This window comes from Chiloscyllium punctatum, chromosome 45 (assembly GCF_047496795.1).
Source record: "Chiloscyllium punctatum isolate Juve2018m chromosome 45, sChiPun1.3, whole genome shotgun sequence".
Classification (NCBI taxonomy): domain Eukaryota; kingdom Metazoa; phylum Chordata; class Chondrichthyes; order Orectolobiformes; family Hemiscylliidae; genus Chiloscyllium; species Chiloscyllium punctatum.
The window spans coordinates 54778099-54797403 of NC_092783.1; the positions used below are offsets into that span (position 1 = coordinate 54778099).

Genomic DNA, 19305 nt, shown 5'->3' on the forward strand with positions numbered 1-19305 from the left:
AGTTGAAGTCTTCTTGGGTGGAAATATCAAAAACAATGTTTAAGGTGAGGGGGTATGTTTAAAGGAGATGTGCAAGGCAAATCTTTTACACAGAGGGTGGCAGGTGCTTGGAGTGTGCTACCAGGTGAGGTGGTCGAAACTGATATGATAGCAATGTTGAAGAGGTGTTTAAATAGACACATGAACAGACAGGGAATAGAGGGATATGGACTATGTGCAGACAAATGGGATTAGTTTAGAGCAGTGTTATGGACGGCACACACTAGATGGCTGAAGGGCCTGTTCATTTGCTGTACCTTTCTATGTTCTCTGTTCTGTGATACAGAGGTGCCGGTGTTGGACTCATTCGAATCTATGTCATGAAGAAAGTTAAACATCACACAACACCAGGTTATAGTCCAACAGGCGCAACACTCCAAAAGCTAGTACTTCCAAATAAACCTGTTGGACTGTAACCTGGTGTTGTGGGATTTTTAACCTTGACCACCCCAGTCCCAGGCTTCTCCACACCATATCATGAAGAAAGTTATGATTCAACATTTTTACCTGGGCTATACCAACATTTTCCTAATTAACATCAGTTCGGAGGAAGGGTCAACGGACCCAAAACATTAACTCTGATTTCTCTTCACAGACGCTGCCAAACCTGCTGAGGTTTTCTAGCAACTTCTCTGTTTTTGTATCATTTTACCTGGGCATCATTTATTCTGAATGTGTCATTCCCTCAGACTACCTACTATTTGATTTTATTATAATATCTACAATAGGCAATTGTAGTCTGTCCACCATTCAGCACCTAATTCTTCCAAATCAAAATGATAAATAAAAACATAGATCAGTAATGCTTTGAAATGTCATGTTCAGCAGTAACCAGTAGAATCTTAGAATTCTAGAGGAATACTGCACAGAAAGAGTCAATCAAGACCACCTTGCTGTTTAAGTAATAATAGTAGCTCTCTATTGGCCATGGTGCATCCCAATTTTGTCAACTGAACACGGATAATCATGGAAACATATACATGAGTAACCTCATTACTTACTGGACTCCAGTACAAAGCAGCCCATCCAACATCTTAAAAATATACTCCCTTCACCTCAGCTGCGCAGTAGCATCAATGTGTACCACCTCCAGTGCACTAACTCACCAAATCGCCAACAGCTCCTTGCAAGCCCATGGCTTCTACCATCTAGAAGGACAAGAACATAGAACATAAAAGAATACAGCGCAGTACAGGCCCTTTGGCCTTCGATGTTGCGCCGATCCAAGCCCACCTAACCTACACTAGCCCACTATCCTCCATATGCCTATCCAATGCCCGCTTAAATACCCATAAAGAGGGAGAGTCCACCACTGCTACTGGCAGGGCATTCCATGAACTCATGACTCGCTGAGTAAAGAACCTACCCCTAACATCTGTCCTATACCTACCACCCCTTAATTTAAAGCTATGCCCCCTTGTAATAGCTGACTCCATACGTGGAAAAAGGTTCTCACGGTCAACCCTATCTAAACCCCTAATCATCTTGTACACCTCTATCAAGTCACCCCTAAACCTTCTTTTCTCCAATGAAAACAACCCCAAGTGCCTCAGCCTTTCCTCATACGATCTTCCTACCATACCAGGCAACATCCTGGTAAACCTCCTCTGCACCCGTTCCAGTGCCTCCACATCCTTCCTATAGTATGGCGACCAAAACTGCGCACAATACTCCAGATGCGGCCACACCAGAGTCTTATACAACTGCAACGTGACCTCAGGACTCCGGAACTCAATTCGTCTACCAATAAAAGCCAGTACACCATATGCCTTCTTCACCGCACTATTTACCTGGGTGGCAACTTTCAGAGATCTGTGTACATGGACACCAAGATCCCTCTGCTCATCCACACTACCAAGTATCTGACCATTAGCCCAGTACCCCAGCTTTTTGTTACTCTTACCAAAGTGAATCACCTCACACTTAGCTAAGCTTCGACAAGGGCAGCAGATACATGGGAACACCACTACCTAAGCCACACACCATCCTGATTTGGAAACATATTGTCACTCCTTCACTGTCGCTTGGTTAAAATCCTGGAGCTCTGTCAAAGCTTTATATTTTGTGCTCATCAGGAACCTTAGCACAGTGAGGGCATCTGCAGCACACAAACCTCTGCAACAGTTCAAGAAGGGAGCTCTTCACCACCTTCTCAAATGCAATCAGGGACAAACAATAAATATTGGCAAAGCCAGCAATGAATGAATTATTTTAAAAAATTCACACAAAACCTGTTGTATGAGCTGATCGTGCATTGTGTGAGTGAATTATCACAGAATCCCTAAAGCATGGAAGCAGACCATTCAGGTCGCACCAACCCTCCAAAGAGCATCCTACCCAGACCTACCACCCTATCCTATCCTTGTTTCCCTGCATTTCCCATGGTTAACCGACCCAGCCTGCATACTGTGGTAATTTGGTGAGACCAATCCACCTCATCTGCATATCAGTGGACTGTGGGAAGAAACCAGCACACCCAGAGGAAACCCATGCAGACACTGGGAGAACAAGGAACTCCACACAGACAGTTACCCGACTGTCCCTTGGCACTGTGAGGCAGCAGTGCCAACCACTGAGCTGCTGTGCCCATTGTATATGCTGGTGGCCTGCCCTGGGTTTTCTCATGGCTCCCAGCCAGAAAGCTTATTATCACCCATTGTATGCATGACTGTCCAGTTCTATTTTGTTATTGTAACAATTCACACTCCCTTTGAAATGTGGTATTCTTGCTTCCATCAAGAGTGCAAAGCCAAAATCTCTTTGACTGCATGTCACTGTTTTCAACAATACTCAAGTTCTGTATGATCAAGCAACAAAATGTCATTTTATTAACAGCTTGATGCCCATAGAAAAACCCAGAAACATAGAAACATAATCTTCATTTGGAGTCAGCAAATTGTCTCTTAGTGAAAGGCATTATTTAGACTAAGATTTGTTTTTAGGAGCCAGTGTGATGTTGGCTGCTGACTGTGCCTCAGGTATATAAGAGATCAAAAGCTTTTGTTGTATCCTCAACTGAGAAATCCCGAGAATTCTATCTGAATATAGCCTAGCCCTAACCCTAACCCAAGCACAGAAATACACACACACAGTGAATGACAGATATCTGGCATTGCAACATTTTTTTTTAAAATTGAGCCAAAACCTGTATTACAAAGCAAATAATTAGATGGACATTCTACCAAGGCAATTGAGTGAATCTATCACTAACTTTAATTGAAAAGGGTATAACATACGACCAATGTCTTTGTCAGAAACAAAAACAGAAGTTGTTGGAAAATCTCAGCAGGTTTGGCAGCATCGGTGGAGAGAAAGCAGAGTTAATATTTTGAATCCAGTGGCCTTTCTTTCAGAAGGGTCTGATCTGAAGAAGGGTCACTAGACCCAATACATTAAATCTGTCTTCCCTCCACAGAGGGCTGCCAAACCTGCTGAGATTTTCCAACAATTTCTGCTTTTGTGTCTGATTTCTGCAGTTCCTTGGGGTTTTTTTGTCCAATGCCTTTGCGTCTGAGCCATCCCAGAGGATCCATGACGGTGGCAAAGCTTGTGGAGAAGAGTGAAAAGACAGAGGGAATATTTGGAGTAAAGGAAGCAGGCGAGGGACAGCACCAAAAAGACCAATAGTAAAGTTTCTCTTTAGAGAGCAAAAACCTGCAACTGCATGGTATTTCAGCATGGCAAACCTCCTCAATATGCTTTACCAAGCCCTCATGAGGAGATGTTAGGACAAGTAGGAAAAAGCTTATTTGATGAGTTGGCTTTAAGGAACCTGTTCAAAGGATGAGAAGATCAGAGGTGAAGAGCTTTATGAATGGAAATTCCAGAATTCAGGACTGAAGGCACAGGTACAAGTGGTGGTGCAGATCAACAATATGCAGGATGTCAGAAATAGAGAAGCATAGGGATTTCGTATAGTTGTCAAACTAGATTAGAACAGGAGTGGAGAATGTTAATGCCATGGAAGCATTTAACGGTGGAAATAGAGCATTGGTGGACTCCATAACCAAGTAGGTCAACAAACTCCGATTAACAGGAATAAAGGAAAGACTGTTGACTAGTTCATTGGAAATAACAGCTTTCCTAAAACTTTCAGCCAGAGTAATTATCAGTTTTACACAGTATGGTCCTATCTGAAAACAGGTCCAGTAAAGCTGAGTTTTTGGCTGATTTAAACAGATGATTTCTTCAGTTGTTCCTTGTTCTTTGGCTTGTCTTCACTTCAAAGAGCCTCCTTCACTAAATCTCTTCAACATCTGGAGAGAAAAACAAACAAGCAAGTGTGAAGATCCCTCAAAACTGACAAGATTACCTTGCATTTTATATCTCAACTCTGTGGGTTGCAATTTGGAGACTGATGCTGCCTTCTTTTTCTTAACCATAAAGATAAAAAAGGTATTTGCACATTGCTGAGCTATTTCAGATTGTCAGTTTGGTGCTGTTATTTTGTAAAGAGCCCATGAATTGGGGTCTGCCTTACAATTACATGAGCTGACCCTACAGACAACAGAAAGAAGGGTTTGGATGCACAATCCAGGCTACAGTGAATGGAACAACAGTAGGTCAGTCAGTTATGAAATCGCTCAGTCTCATCAATGCGTTTATCCTCAAAACATGTGGACTGACACTTCAAAACTCTACACAGGGAGTGCTGCTTTGCAGCCAATTCCACCTGTTAATCCAATGTTTAGCCAAAGTCTTGCCTGGTTTCTCAGGAGGACATAAATGATTCTACAGTATCTTGTGTGAAGGAATATGGAAGACGTGGTACAGAACTCAATGTGGAAAATGGTGGAAACCTCAGCAGGTCTAGCAGCAGCAGAAATTGACCAAAGATCCTCAGATAGCACCTTCCAAACTCACAAGCACTGCCATCTAGAAGGACAAGGGTAGCAGATACATGGGAACACCACTCCCTGCAAGTTCCTCTCCAAGTCACTCACCATCCTGACATGGAAATATATTATCATTACTTCACTGTCATTGGGTCAAACTCCTGGAATTCCCTCCCTAACGGCATTGTGGGTCAACCCACAGCAAGTAGACTGCAACAGTTCAAGAAGGCAGCTCACCACCACCTTCTCAAGGGCAATAGGGACAGGCAATAAACGCTGACCAGCCAGCAGCACCCACATCCCACAAATTAATAAATAAATTTTAAAAATTGTGGAGTGAGAAACAAAGTTAATGTTTCAGCTCAATTACCTTTCTTTAATGTGGAAGTTGATTCTTCTGCTAACATACATCAGTTCTGACAAATCGATCTCATAGTGATTGGAACCAGGCCAGGCAATCTCGTTGACTGTGAGATCCTTTATTGGGGTTGTTAACCTGGGCCAATCAGGGAGCCCTGTCTGATGTTTATAAACAAGAGATTCAGAAGATCTCCTCAGTCTAGGGATTGCCTCGGAGCTGGCTGTTCAAGTTCATGTACTGTTCACATTTAAATAAAGGTTGACTTGGTGACAGGATACAGGCCTCTCTGCACTTATTTTCAGTTCTGAAATGTTAACTCTATCCTCCACAGTTTCAGCACTTTCTGAGTTCACTGGGGATCTGTTCAACATTTATATTTCCATCAACTTCACTAATAGATTACCTGGTCACATTTCTATTATAGGAACTTTTTATGTGCAAATTAGCTGTTCCATTCTCCATTACTTTAACAGTAATTCAGTGATTGTGAAGTGCTTTGAGTACACCAAAAACAGTGAAAAATGCAATGTCATTTTCAGACATAATTTTTCAATGTTAACTTCCTTGAGCTGTGTGAACCTTCAAGAAGCACTACAGAAACTCATCTGCTGACAGCACCTTCCAAACCATGACACCTACCAGCTAGAAGGATGACGACAAATGCATAACAAGACCAACACCTATGAGTTTGTCTCTTAGCCATTGATCATCCTGACATGGAACTGTCATACAACGGCATGGTGAAAGTCCTGGAACAAGTTTCCTTCTCCTGCCTCCATCAGTTCTGTAGGTGGCTCAGGTGGAGTCCAAGTACAAACAGGGGAAGAAACATGGCACCCACCCAATTCCTCAAACACCCACCTTTGACAGTGTCCAGATCTAGCTCTTATTCAGACCCATTCTCCAACTCGAGCCACTGCCAATGTAAAGATGCCTACATGCTGAAGATAGCAATGGTTCCAGAAGGCACCATCTGTTCAAGGGCAATATATTCTAACCTACAAAGCAACTTCAAAAGGTTATAAGAGATAATTTTATTAGGGATAGGCAACACGGTTTTGTGAAGGGTAGGTCATGCTTAACTTACATTATTGAGTTCTTTGAGAAGGTGACAAAACAGGTGGATGAAGGTAAAGCAGTTGATGTGGTGCATATGCACTTCAGTAAGGAATTTGATTAGGTTACACAAGGTAGGCTATTGGACAAAATACAGAGTTTCGGGATTGAAGGTGATTTAGTGAATTGGATCAGACATTGGCTAGCTGAAAGAAGACAAAGGATGGTGGTTGATGGGAAGTGTTCATCCTAGAGCTCAGTTACCAGTGGTGTGCCGCAAGGATCTGTTTTGGGGCACTGCTGTTTGTCATTTTTATAAATGATCTGGATGTGGGATTAGAAGGATGGGTTAGTAACTTTGCGGATGACACTAAGGTTCTCAAACCACACAATAGATTATCTGGTCATTTATTCCATTACTATTTCAAGGGCCTTTCGGTGTGCAAATTGGATGCTGTACATTACAACAATGATTACACTTCTAAAAGTTACTTAATTGGTTATAAGGTGCCTACTGAGGTCATCATTCATGGCACATTCGTGAAAATGTTTCCTTCCTCATTTTTTCAAGGTGAGTTGTGACTGGAGTATTAGGACGAGGAAGCAGGAAAATGTATCCAATCTACAAGATGCACTGGAGCAACTCTTTAAGCCTACTTTGGATAAATGAGTTTTGCCAGTGGATGTTGACTTTTGCTGATACTTATTTTTCGCTCAGATGATTGAATTTGCAATTCGTGATTTCACGGATACTGAGGATTTATTGTACTAATGTGTACAAATAAAAGTTATTGTATAGCATGTCGTTTAAGCCCCAAAATATATTGTGACATTAAACCCTATTAATGATTATTAAGTGACTTATAGGCAGCATTGTTCTCCATGTATGCAAATAAATTGGTTTACCACATCCTCAATAAACTATCCTGTCGTATTGATGTCATAAAACTAATAAACCTGACCGAAGATAGGATTTGTGAAAGGACATTTGAAAAGCATTCACAAGGGATGTTAATCATATATAATATTGCTGCTTGAATAGTTAGTTGAAGCAGCCTTAAAGGAACACATTCAAATATAGTAGGACTCCATGGTACCAAGGAAATTCAGGGTAGCTTGCAAATTCAATGGGGGAAGCATTTCTCACTCACTTTCATTGGTCAATATTTACCTCTCAACTAACAGCACTGGTCAGGCACTTTATATTAAAGAAGATGCAGGCCATAATAAATATCTTAGTCATAAAATGGCACATTCTGCCACTATTTCCTCTATTTGTCTTCTGCACATATCCAAAATCTGTGCACAACAGCAACCTCCAAAACAGACTGCGCAGCTTAAAGGGAACACTGCTCTCTAATGTGTAGCACTCCCTCAGTATTGTACTATAGTGTTGGTCTGGGTTATGTGATCAAGCTTTCAAAATAGGGCAAGGATCCTCACTCACACATGATTGTAAAAGCCTGCACACCCACCCCCTCCCCACGCTGTTCCCGGCCAATATTAAATGCTCTCAATATTCTCAAACCACTGGTGTAGATTATCTGGTCAGTTATCTCACTGCTGTTGAAGGGCCTGACTATATGCAAATTGGGTGCTGTACATTATAACAACGGTGAAGTTAAGTTACTAAAACGGTAACCAGTTTCCTCATTTCCCCTCCCCCCTCCTTTTCCCAGCCCAAGCCTCTAACTCAGCACAGCCTTCTTGACCCATCCATCGTCTTTCCCATCTATCCACTCCACCCTCCTCTCTGACCTATTCACTTCTCCCCCACCTTCATTTCACTATTGCATCTCCAGCTACCTTACACCCAGCCCCACCATCCTCCCATTTATCTCTCAGCCCCTCAGCCTACATGCCTTATTCCTGATGAAGGGCTTATGCCTGAGACATTGATTCTTCTGCTCCTCGGATGCTGCCTAACCTGCTGTGCTTTTCCAGCACCACACTCTCGACTCTGATCTCCAACACCTGCAGTCCTCATTTTCTCCTAGTTGATGACAACAATGGTGTCTCTTCTACAAGTTACTTAACTGGTTGGAAGGTGTCTGAGGCCAGCAAAAGTGCTACATTAGTGCTTGTGTTTCTTCCTATATTTTCTTTCTCAAAGTGAGCTATGACCAGGGCATTAGGGTGAGGAAGGAGGAAAACTTATCCAATCTCTTAAGTTGCAGTGTCACAGCTCTTCAAGTCTACTTTGATAGCACCTGTCAAACCAGGACCTTCTACCACTAAGAACAAAAAGGGCAGTAAGTTCATGGCAACACCATCACCCACCATACTTCCCAGCAACGTTTTGCCTTGATGGTCTCTGGGTCAAAATCCTGGATATATTTCCAAATCAGAATGCTGAGTGGCTTGGAGGGGAACTTGGTGGTGTACCTGCTGTCTTTGCCCCATCATAACCATCTAGCAAGTTCCCCCAACAAATCACTCACCATCCTGACTCAAATTTTCAAAAGAAAGTTCCTTACCCACCGGCATGATGGGTGTACCTACCCCACATTTTTAAAAACCCATGGTGAGGGGATGAGGGGATCACTGACTAGGTCAATATTAATTGCCCATCCCTAATTATCCAGAGAGCAGTTAAGAGTCAACCACATTGCTGTGGGTCTGGAGTCACATGTAGGCCATATCAGGTACGGATGGCAGTTTCCTTCCCTAAAGGGCATTAGTGAACCAGATGGGTTTTTGGACAAATGACAATGGATTCATGATCATTATTAAACTCTTAATTCCAGATTGTTATTGATTTCAAATTCCACCATCTGCCATGGCAGGATTCCATGGACATTACCTGGGTTTCTGGATTAACAAAATCACTAAGCCATCACCTCCCACATGAACTACTACTGATGAAGAAAGCAACCCATCACCATCTTCTGAAATCACAGGCGATTGGGGATGGGCAATAACTGCTGACATTCAGGAATGTGAGGCCGGGAATTAGATGACAAAGATGAAAATACAGTGCACTAAGCAAATGCTGCAACTGAATTCCTAACCAGTGTTCGGCAATTTGCACTTTCTAGATTTTATTTAACTGCCAAAGTTGGACTTTAAAGAAATTGCCTGCCTCCTTTCTTAGATTGCAACTGCTTAAATCTTCTGTGGGGGAGTAGCTTTAATATTAATATTGATGATGTATGTCAATGAGACAGTGGATTAACATCCCCAGTAGGCATGGAGCAGGATATAATCAAGCTAACTATTATATTGAATAAATGTGTCTCCTTCAGTGAGAAACTACAAATACAATTTTGATTATTCTAAGTTACAGTTCCAACATTAAAACCAATTCACAGTTTTTACTTACCTATACATTATTGAGCAGTTTGATCTGAATCTTAATAGTTTTTTTTCGTTTATATGCATGAGAAATACTAACATTAAACACACGCAAGCATAAGTTTAAATTTAAGGTCGAGAATGTATTATTTATCACTACACTGGCAGTGAATGCGGATTAAAACAGAAACTAATCATTTTGACAAAACCAACACTGATGAATTTAACTTGGTACATTTGGTTTCATGGAATATTGCATTAGCCATGTTGCAGAGAGCATAGAGAGACAGACAAGAACAGCACCACAAAGAGATAAAGAGAAACATTTTTGCATCGAGATAGAGAGCAATTTCAGCACATGGAAAGATAGACAGAAACACACTGGTTGAGACGTAATTTGGGACTGGGACTGACTATCCTCATGGCTTGGGTCAAGAACAGTAACCTGGCAGATGTGCAGAAAAGCCAGGCCCATATTATTTCAATTGGTATTCAGGAATGTGAAATAGAATTCAATTTCTGTGCAAGTTACTTTCCCAACTTATTATCTTCTGCTTTGGTTATGTCAACATTACAGGTCAATTCTTGTATTGTGCCAACAAATCACTTTTTTAAAAACATATGAATTTGATTAACATTGCAGCCATGACTGAACAAATTGGATTTTTTTACAATGTGTTTGAGGGACAGATATTGGCCAATGGCATCAAGGTTAACCCTCCCACAAAATAACATCATAGTATTATTTTACATTCACCAAGCAGATGGGACCTTGGTCTAACATCGCATCTGAAAGACAGGACTACCTCAGTGTCAGCCTTACCATTTCAAGCTCTCAAGTATGACTTGAAGCAGGGACTTTACAATTACAGAGACAAGTGCTCTCCCATCTGAGCCACAGTCAACAGAGCAATATGTTGGCTGCGTTTCATTGGAAACATTCCAAAAATGCTCTTAAGCATCACCGTTTCATTGGAAACAAACCCATAATGAACGGGTGATGCTGAGGAGTGTCTTACCGTGCTGAGTCCAGGGAGTGGAAAGATGAGACTCAGGATGGGAATCTTGGAGAGTAATTCCGAAACAATTGGAAGTGCGCCCCTGGGAAAACAGTTCCACATTGAGAAAGGTTAATTAATTTGACATTTTCTTAAATTAGAAGAGTTTTCTAAATCTTGACTTTAAACACGTTTGTGGTTTTCTCTTTCTTTTCGCGATGTGAATGTCATTGGGCACCGTGTACTGCCCATGCTCAGTTGCACTGAGGATAATTAAGGGAAGGACTTCAGCCAGACTTAGGGACAGGAAGCGTAGTGTCCAGTGCTGCTCCCAGTCTGTGCTCCACTCGCGATATCCCAAACTGAGCACTGGGTACAGGAGCTCCCACCTTGAAAACGATCAAAAGCACTTGAACTGAGGCAGGTGGCCCCACTTCCAAAAGAACACAGAGTCCCCCACCCCCAGCCAGTATAGCTGGCATTACATTTGACCCAAGCACAGAGGGTACTGTCCCTGACCCAAGCAAAGTGGCATTGCCCTGAGGACAACGATCCCAGTCTTAAATTATTGAGCCTAGCCACTTTTCAGTCAGACAAAGAGAGAAACATAGACTTCAGTACTGGTAAGCCAGTAAAAACAGTAAGGATTCAATTCCTGCCCTGGCTGAGGTTACCATGAACGACACTTCTTCTCAAATTCCCCCATCGCCTGAGGCATGGTGACCCTCTGGTTAAACCATAAGCAGTCATCTCTCTGTAATGAGACAGCAGCCCTATAATCCAACAGGTGACTTGACTGTACCTTAATGGTAACCAGGGTGGGTTCTTAGACAACCCAACAACTTCATAATTACTTTTACTAACAGCAACCTCTAATGTCCAGGTTTTTGCCAAACCAAATTGGAATTCTCAAACTGTGCTGTTAGGATTTGAACCTACTGGACTTGTAGTTTCCAATTCTGGATTACTAGGCTTAAAACATAATCCTGACCACATTTTTTCAATCTAATTTTGCATGTAGGCAAGAGATTTATAAAGTACATCTTTGTGTGCATTTTTATTGATCAAACTTTACTCTCCCCCAATGAATATTCTGCTTCAGATCAAGGCAGCCAGATCTCAGGTGCCCCAGAAGTTAATCCATCATCCATTCCCTCAGTCATATGTTAAACTAAATCTGATGAAAGAAATAAAAAAAACTCTGGTTGGATTTTGCTTGAGTGGGTCCAATTAGTGAGTCTTTTTCTCCTCACCAAAGTCCTTTGCCATATAAAATACTGGAAGGTTGAGCTGATGATGGTGAAGTGATAGCACTGGGAGACAAGGATGGCTGTAAATTACAATAAGGTAAAAACAATGACTGCAGATGCTGGAAACCAGATTCTGGATTAGTGGTGCTGGAAGAGAACAGCAGTTCAGGCAGCATCCAAGGAGCTTCGAAATCGACGTTTCGGGCAAAAGCCCTTCATCAGGAATAAAGACAGTGAGCTTGAAGCATGGAGAGATAAGCTAGAGGAGGGTGGGGGATGGGAGAAAGTAGCATAGAGTAAAATGGGTGAGTAGGGGAGGGGATGAAGGTGATAGGTCAGGGAGGAGAGGGTGGAGTGGATAGGTGGAAAAGGAGATAGGCAGGTAGGACAAGTCCGGACAAGTCACGGGGACAGTGCTGAGCTGGAAGTTTGGAACTAAGGTGAGGTGGGGGAAGGGGAAATGAGGAAACTGTTGAAGTCCACATTGATGCCCTGGGGTTGAAGTGTTCCGAGGCGGAAGATGAGGCGTTCTTCCTCCAGGCGTCTGGTGGTGAGGGAGCGGCGGTGAAGGAGGCCCAGGACCTCCATGTCCTCGGCAGAGTGGGAGGGGGAGTTGAAATGTTGGGCAACGGGGCGGTGTGGTTGATTGGTGCGGGTGTCTCGGAGATGTTCCCTAAAGCGCTCTGCTAGGAGGCGCCCAGTCCCCCCAATGTAGAGGAGACCGCATCGGGAGCAACGGATACAATAAATGATATTAGTGGATGTACAATGTTTTCTGTTAAGAGGAATTTAAAAGTTAAATTATGAACGCATGAAAAGAAAATTGCTGTGTCCATGTGGGCTGCTGAGAGTGACTTTGCTGGAGATTGCAACAGTTAAGACACAAGATATTCCAATGCAAGTTTCATTTAGTCCTTGTCTAGGAACAAGGTTGGGGCTTGTTGTATGATTTTTAACAGGTCACTTAAATGGAAAAGCAGTATTAAGGTCAGTCAGTGAGAGAGAGAGGGGTCCAAAGAATATGCCTCCATGCACCGGAAGTGCTATCATTAGATCTGGCGTCAATTAATCATAGAATCCCTACAGTGAGGAAACAGGCCCTTCAGCTCAATAAGTCCAAACTGACTCTCCAAAGAAAATCCCACCCAGACCCATTCCCAATTACTCAACATTTATCCTGACTAACCAACACATCCCAGAACAGTATAGACAATTTAGAATGGCCAATTCACACAACCCGCACATCTTTGGACTGTGGAAGGAAACCCCCACAGACATGGGGAGAACATGCAAGCTCCACACAGACAGTCACCCAAAGCTGGGATTGAACCTAGGTCACTGGCATTATGAGGCAGCAGTGCTAACCACTGAGCCACTGTGCCATGTGTGTGGTAGATTTGTGGCTCTCACAGGGAGACAGTGGATGAGTTCCTTTTCCTGCAGGTTGTCAGGTCTCTGATCCATTAACATGCCCTCCCCAGCCTAAGTATTTCTCACAGAAATGAGACTTACTTGAAAAGTAGAAAACATCCGTAGCTTTCACAGAGCATTCCAAGCACCGGCCATCGCAGGAGCACCAGCAGAATTCCAGCCAGGAAGAAACTTGAACCTTTCAGCTTCTGCCTTTGGATGAAGAATCGGAATGTGTTCTGCAGCCCAGTGATGAAGGGAAGGCCAGACACAAAGAGAATCTGACAGGAAAAAACAGCAACACTCCAGTATTGTACCCACTTCACAATTTAGGGAGGACATGAATGCTTTGAAGGGGGTACAGCAGAGATTTACTAGCATAAGGACAGGGACAGGATGAGCAGGAGTAGGTCATTTGACCCAAAGTACCTACACTGCCATTCAAACAGATCATGGCTGATCATCTACCACGACACGATTTTTACTTACTATCTTCATATCCTTTGATGCAATTAATGTTTTATAAAGGTGCAATGGTCTGGAAGAGTTAATGCTGGAAGGGAGGAGTGCAACCAACCATGATGGTGTTATGTGGGATTGGGAGAACAGCTTAGGATCTCAAAGGAGTACAACCTTCCAACAGCATCTTCCTTATAGTCTCTGCAACAATGTCTATCATACCAGTGTTCATGTGCTTTTAAACATCATTCACGGGGTGTCGTCATTGCTGGCTGGAGCAGCATTTGCTGCCCATCCCTGAATGCCCAGAGGGCATTTTGAATCAATTCTTTCAGTATGTAGGGGAAGAGGAAGGGAGGGTTAATGGGATGAGGGGAGAGGGAGGGAGGATAAAGGAGGTGAGGGGAGAGAGAGAGGATGCAGGGGGTGAGGGGGAGGGAGGGAGGATTAAGGGGGAGAGGGGAGAGGGAGGGAGGATTAAGGGGGAGAGGGGAGAGGGAGGAAGGATTAAGGGGGTGAGGGAAAGGGAGGGAGGATTAAGGGGGAGAGGGAGAGGGAGGGAGGATTAAGTGGGTGAGGGGGAGGGAGGGACAATTAAGCGGGTGAGGGGAGAGAGAGAGGATTAAGGGGGTGTGGGAGAGGGAGGGAGGATAAAGGAGGTAAGGGGCGAGGGATGGAGGATTAAGGGGAAGGGGGAGGGGGAGAGGGAGGGAGGATTAAGCGGGGAGGGGGAAAGAAGGACAATTAAGTGGGTGAGGTACTTGGATTGTTATCTTCAGAGTTGTGAAGGCAATGACGCTATTTAATCAATACATTCTAAATTGAGGAGCAGTGATAGAACAGATAAGGAGAAATTATTTCCACTGGCAAAAAGGTCAGTTCCCAAGGAAACAAATTTATAATAAAGCAAAACCATTTTGTATTTTGCTTTAATAAAAGTCCATTTATCTTCAAATAATGTAGAACATTATGAAACTGCATTTGAAACATGAAATCAATTTACACAGTAATAGAAAATGATTTAATCCAATGATCAAATACAGTTATGTATTTGTGACAGAATGTATCCTATCTAATCCAATGTAATCTAAATAATGGAAAGAAAATTGGAACCAATTTAATCTTTTATGTACACAGGGTTTCCTCTCCAAACTAAAATTTCGTACTGTCACATGTGTTTTCTGAGACCGTTTAGTTATGCTCCTCTCGAGATTCTTTTCTGTACTGTGAACTTCAGCAATCCACCCAACTCCCACATATTTTCAAAAAAGAAATACTCACATTTCCAAATCCAAGTAGCACTCTGTCAAAATATAAGAGGATGCCCATCAGAAGGAAAAAAACTCCAAATCCTATCAGTCCCACTCCAATCCCTAGAAAAGATCACATCTATATGAATGGTGCACTCCTAAGTTTTTAATACTTCTTAATATACAAAGAACAAAAAACAATACAACACAGGAAGAGGCCCTTCTGCCCTCCAAGTCTATGTTGACACATTTTGCCATTCCATACTAAAACTATCTTGACTTACAGGATCTGTATTCTTCTATTCCCTTCCCATTCATGTAATCATACATATGCTTCTTAAATGTCGTAATAATCATAGAGTCATAGAGATGTACAGCACGGAAACAGACCCTTTGGTCCAACCTATCCATGCCGACCAGATATCCCAACCAAATCTAGTCCCACTTGCCAGCACCCGGCCCACATCCCTCCAAACCCTTCCTATTCATAGACCCATCCAAATGCCTTTTAAATGTTGCAATTATACCAGCCTCCACCACTTCTTCTGGCAGCTCATTCCATACACGTTCCACCCTCTGTGTGAAAACGTTGCCCCTTAGGTCTCTTTAATATCTTTCCCCTCCCACCCTAAACCCTCTAGTTCTGGACTCCCCGGCCGCAGGGAAAAGACTTTGCCTATTTACCCTATCCATGCCCCTTATAATTTTGTAAACCTCTATAAGGTCACCCCTCAGCCTCCGACGCTCCAGGGAAAACAGCCCCAGCCTGTTCAGCCTCTCCCTATAGCTAATCCAAGATGGAGGACGGGAAAAATCTCTGGCTGTAAGAGTTGCTCCTTTTTTTGAGGTATTTTAGGCGTTGGAGGTGATTTCCTCAAATTCCAGGAGCAGCAATTACTGTTTTATATGCTGTCGCATTGTTTTGGAACTTTGGGGAAAAAAAGTCAAAACAACAGCAGTTTTAAAAGGGAGATGTACAGACAAAGGAAGCACATGGTGAGGACAGTGCAGGAGAGGGACTCCACCTGGGCAAGTTTCTTTCCTTGGGTCCACTCTCAAGAAGGCTGATATAACATCTTTGGAGTGACCGTTGATACGGGTGCAACTGAGGCTGTTGGGATAGGTAACATTGTTTCACTGACCTTATGTTCAAAGTGAGCATAGAGTGCATTGAGTTCATTGGGTAGAGGTGTACTGTTGCCTGCGATTCTGTTTGACTTTGTTTTGTAGTCTGTTATAACGTGTAAGCCTTGTAACAAATGACAGGTGTCTGTTTGGTTGGCCTGGGTCTCAAGCTTAGTTTGGGTTTCTGTCTTGGCACCTCTGATGAGAGGGGTAAGAAGCATATCAGCCAGAATCAAATGGCAGAGCAGACTCAATGGGCTGAACAGCCTAATTGTGCTCCGATATCTTTGATAGCCTTGCAAAAGTTGTATCTGGATTTCCTGGTTAGATCAGGGTTGCCCGACTTATATAATTCAGACCTAAGATCTCGGAGTTGATCCATTTGGTGTGGATTTTGTCTTGCTGGTATTCAGGAAAAGTCCCATGCCTTTATAGTCCCTGGTGCGCAAATCAGCTGTCTGTTCTTCAAAGTGAACACTAGCTTTCAGACAATCATGCTGGTGTTCTGTCACAGACTAGTTGTTATCTTGATTGTGGCATTAAAACTGGTTGAAGTCGATGAGCTTACCATCAGTGTGAAAAATATCCACAGCTGGGAGAGCCTGTCAGTAGTAAGTTACAGCATTATTACAAGAAAGTGTGCACAGACACACCCCACTTAACATCTACTTTTCCAGGGATCTGTGATGAGCCTTTGCACAGAACTGTTGCTTTTATTTTGTCATGTAGGAGACAAATGATGTTTGTGAAGTTAGTAAGGCTTCCACATTACTGTAGCACCTTCCAAAGCACATCAAAGGCTTCTGTGCTGTGGAAGAAAGTCATTAACAAAGTTCACACTGTAAATTTTTGCAATAAGTTCTGTGTGTTAGGATTGAGCCCTCCACTATCACTTGATGAAGGAGCGGCACTCTGAAAGCTAGTGCTTCCAATTAAACCTGTTGGACTATAACCTGGTGTTGTGTGACTTTTAACTATGAACAAAGAGGTGTTCTTTTCTCTACATTATTTCTGAAGTTAGTGTACAGGTAGTTCTCCTATAATGCATGCTTATTAGACGTGATTTAGTTGCAATGTGGCTGTGAATTGTGGACTTCTTCTTTATAAAACAAACTCCTGCTTGCTGTTGCACAATTCCAGGCCCAGCAGTAGCTGAACAGCAAAACTCAGTCTCGGGATCCTCTGTCTGCAAAATGAAAATTCAGTATGAAGGTAAGGGGGTAAGATTTAAAAGGGGCCTGTTATGTCTGTGTCCACCACCTCCTGTGGCTGTGCTTACAGGTACTCTTAACTCTTTGTGTGTAAAAATTAGCCTTTTCTCTTTTAAACATCCCCCCGTATCATGAAACTGTCCCCTAGAAATTGACCCTTCACCCTGGGAAAAAGCCTCATATTTTCCACTGTATCCATGCCATTCACAATCTTATAAACTTTTATCAGGTCATCCCTCAACCTCCTGCATTCTAGTGAATACAAATTCAGTCGACCCAATCTTTCTTCATAGCTAAAATCCCTCGGATGAGGTAACATTCTGATAATCCTTTTCTCTACCTCCTCCAGAGCATCTCAGCCACCTCCTACTACCACCCGACTCCCACCCTCCCTCACCTACTGCTGGTCTCACAGCCCTCAGGGTCATGACTATCTTCCAACTTTGATTTGGGATCTCCTTCAGGAAAATTGGTTGGGAAGCAGTGACATCAGAGTAGCTAGGGAATTAGAGATTGCATTCAGACCAGCCATGTCTACACTGAATGATGAAGCAGGCTTGAGGGTCTGAGTGGATGGAGGGAGGATAAGCTTAGACCTTACACAGTCACCCTGGCAATTCCCCCGTCTTAACACCCGCAGGATTTGGGTGAAGTTCTGCTTGCGGTACAGATCTTAACTGCATCAGCTGTTAGGTGTGTGAGACTCAGCGAGTAGAGGACTCGTGAAAAGAAATCTTTGGAATGCAACAGACTGTAATTCACACCAGATGCTCAGCGAAGCCTAAAGAGTTGGGAATTACATGCCAGAGCTTGAAGTAGTAGTGACTCCTTCTGTTTTCATGTTGGTGAATTCTTTCTTAAAATTTCCGGCAGATGGTTTTCCAGGTCAATGCGAGTCAATATAACTCTGAGCACTAATCAATAACTTTGGAGACATTCAACCATTTGCAAAGCCTCAGCTTTCCAAAACACGTGCACCATACCTTCCCCTGTGCCAATACTTACTCTGCGTGTCAGTTAAAGAGATCATTTTCTTCAATTTTTTTTAATAAACAAGAAGAATACATGTGATATTTAATCCAGATTCTGACTGCTTTCCAGACGTACTCGAGTTGTTGCAAAATGTGACCTTTGGCTCGAACAATGAGTCTGATTGAATGTGGAAACATTTATGGAGCAAACATGACCTCAGGGACTGTGGTGAAAGTCCATTCCACTATCTCCGGCATATCAACTACAGTAATGCTTCTTAATCGTAATTCTCAATCTTAAATCATAAAACCAAGGCAATATCCAGAGACTTGCGGTCTGCTGGGAGGTCACAGTATGATTCCAAGTTGGCTTGATATAACACACCCACAACTGTGCATTTAGAACAAAGAACAGTTTAGCACAGGAATAGGCCCTTCGGCCCACCAAGAATGTGCTGACACATGATGCCTTTCTAAATTATAAACCTGCCTATATCCCTCTATTCCCTATCTATTTACATATCTGTCAAGATGCTTCTTAAATATAGCCATTGCATCTGTCTCCACCACTGCCGCTGGCAGCACATTCTGTGCACTTACTACCCTCTGCATTAAAAGCTTCCCTCTCACACCTTTATTAACCTTGCCCCTTTTTACCTTAAACCTATGTCCCTGAGTAATTGACATTTCTATCCTATGAAAATGACACTGACTATCCATTCTGTCTATGCCATAGAGTCGGAGAGTCATAGAGATCTACAGCACGGAAACAGACCCTTCTGTCCAACTCATCCATGCTGACCAAATATCCCAACCCAATCTAATCCCACCTGCCAGCACCCAGCCCAAATCCCTCCAAACCCTTCCTATTAATATATCCATCCAGATGCCTTTTAAATGTTGCACCTGTATCAGCCTCCACCACTTCCTCTGGCAGCTCGTTCCATACACGTACCATGCCCCTCATAATTTTATAAACCTCTTTATGACTAGACTACCTAGACTCCCTACAGTGTAGAAACAGGCTCTTTGGCCTAACCAGTCCA

General features: G+C 42.9%; 1 protein-coding gene across 1 annotated transcript; it reads right to left on the minus strand.

The window, feature by feature from the left end:
• Positions 1-1136: 1136 nt before the first annotated feature.
• Positions 1137-18358, minus strand: LOC140467129 (vesicle transport protein GOT1B-like). The gene is made up of 5 exons (XM_072563195.1): positions 18294-18358; positions 14984-15075; positions 13346-13524; positions 10605-10686; positions 1137-1187 (listed from the first exon to the last, which is right to left on the minus strand). Exons 1-5 carry the CDS (start codon positions 18316-18318, stop codon positions 1137-1139), a joined length of 429 nt encoding a protein of 142 aa, XP_072419296.1. The 5' UTR covers positions 18319-18358.
• Between the last annotated feature and the right edge of the window lie 947 nt (positions 18359-19305).

Coding starts and splice junctions, on each gene's coding strand:
- LOC140467129 (XM_072563195.1), bottom strand. CDS start 18,318: ATGATCTCTTTAACTGACACGCAGA. Junction 15,076..18,293: donor CTCTTTAACTGACACGCAGA/GTAAGTATTGGC, acceptor GATCTTTTCTAG/GGATTGGAGTGGGACTGATA. Junction 13,525..14,983: donor TGCTACTTGGATTTGGAAAT/GTGAGTATTTCT, acceptor TTTTCCTGTCAG/ATTCTCTTTGTGTCTGGCCT.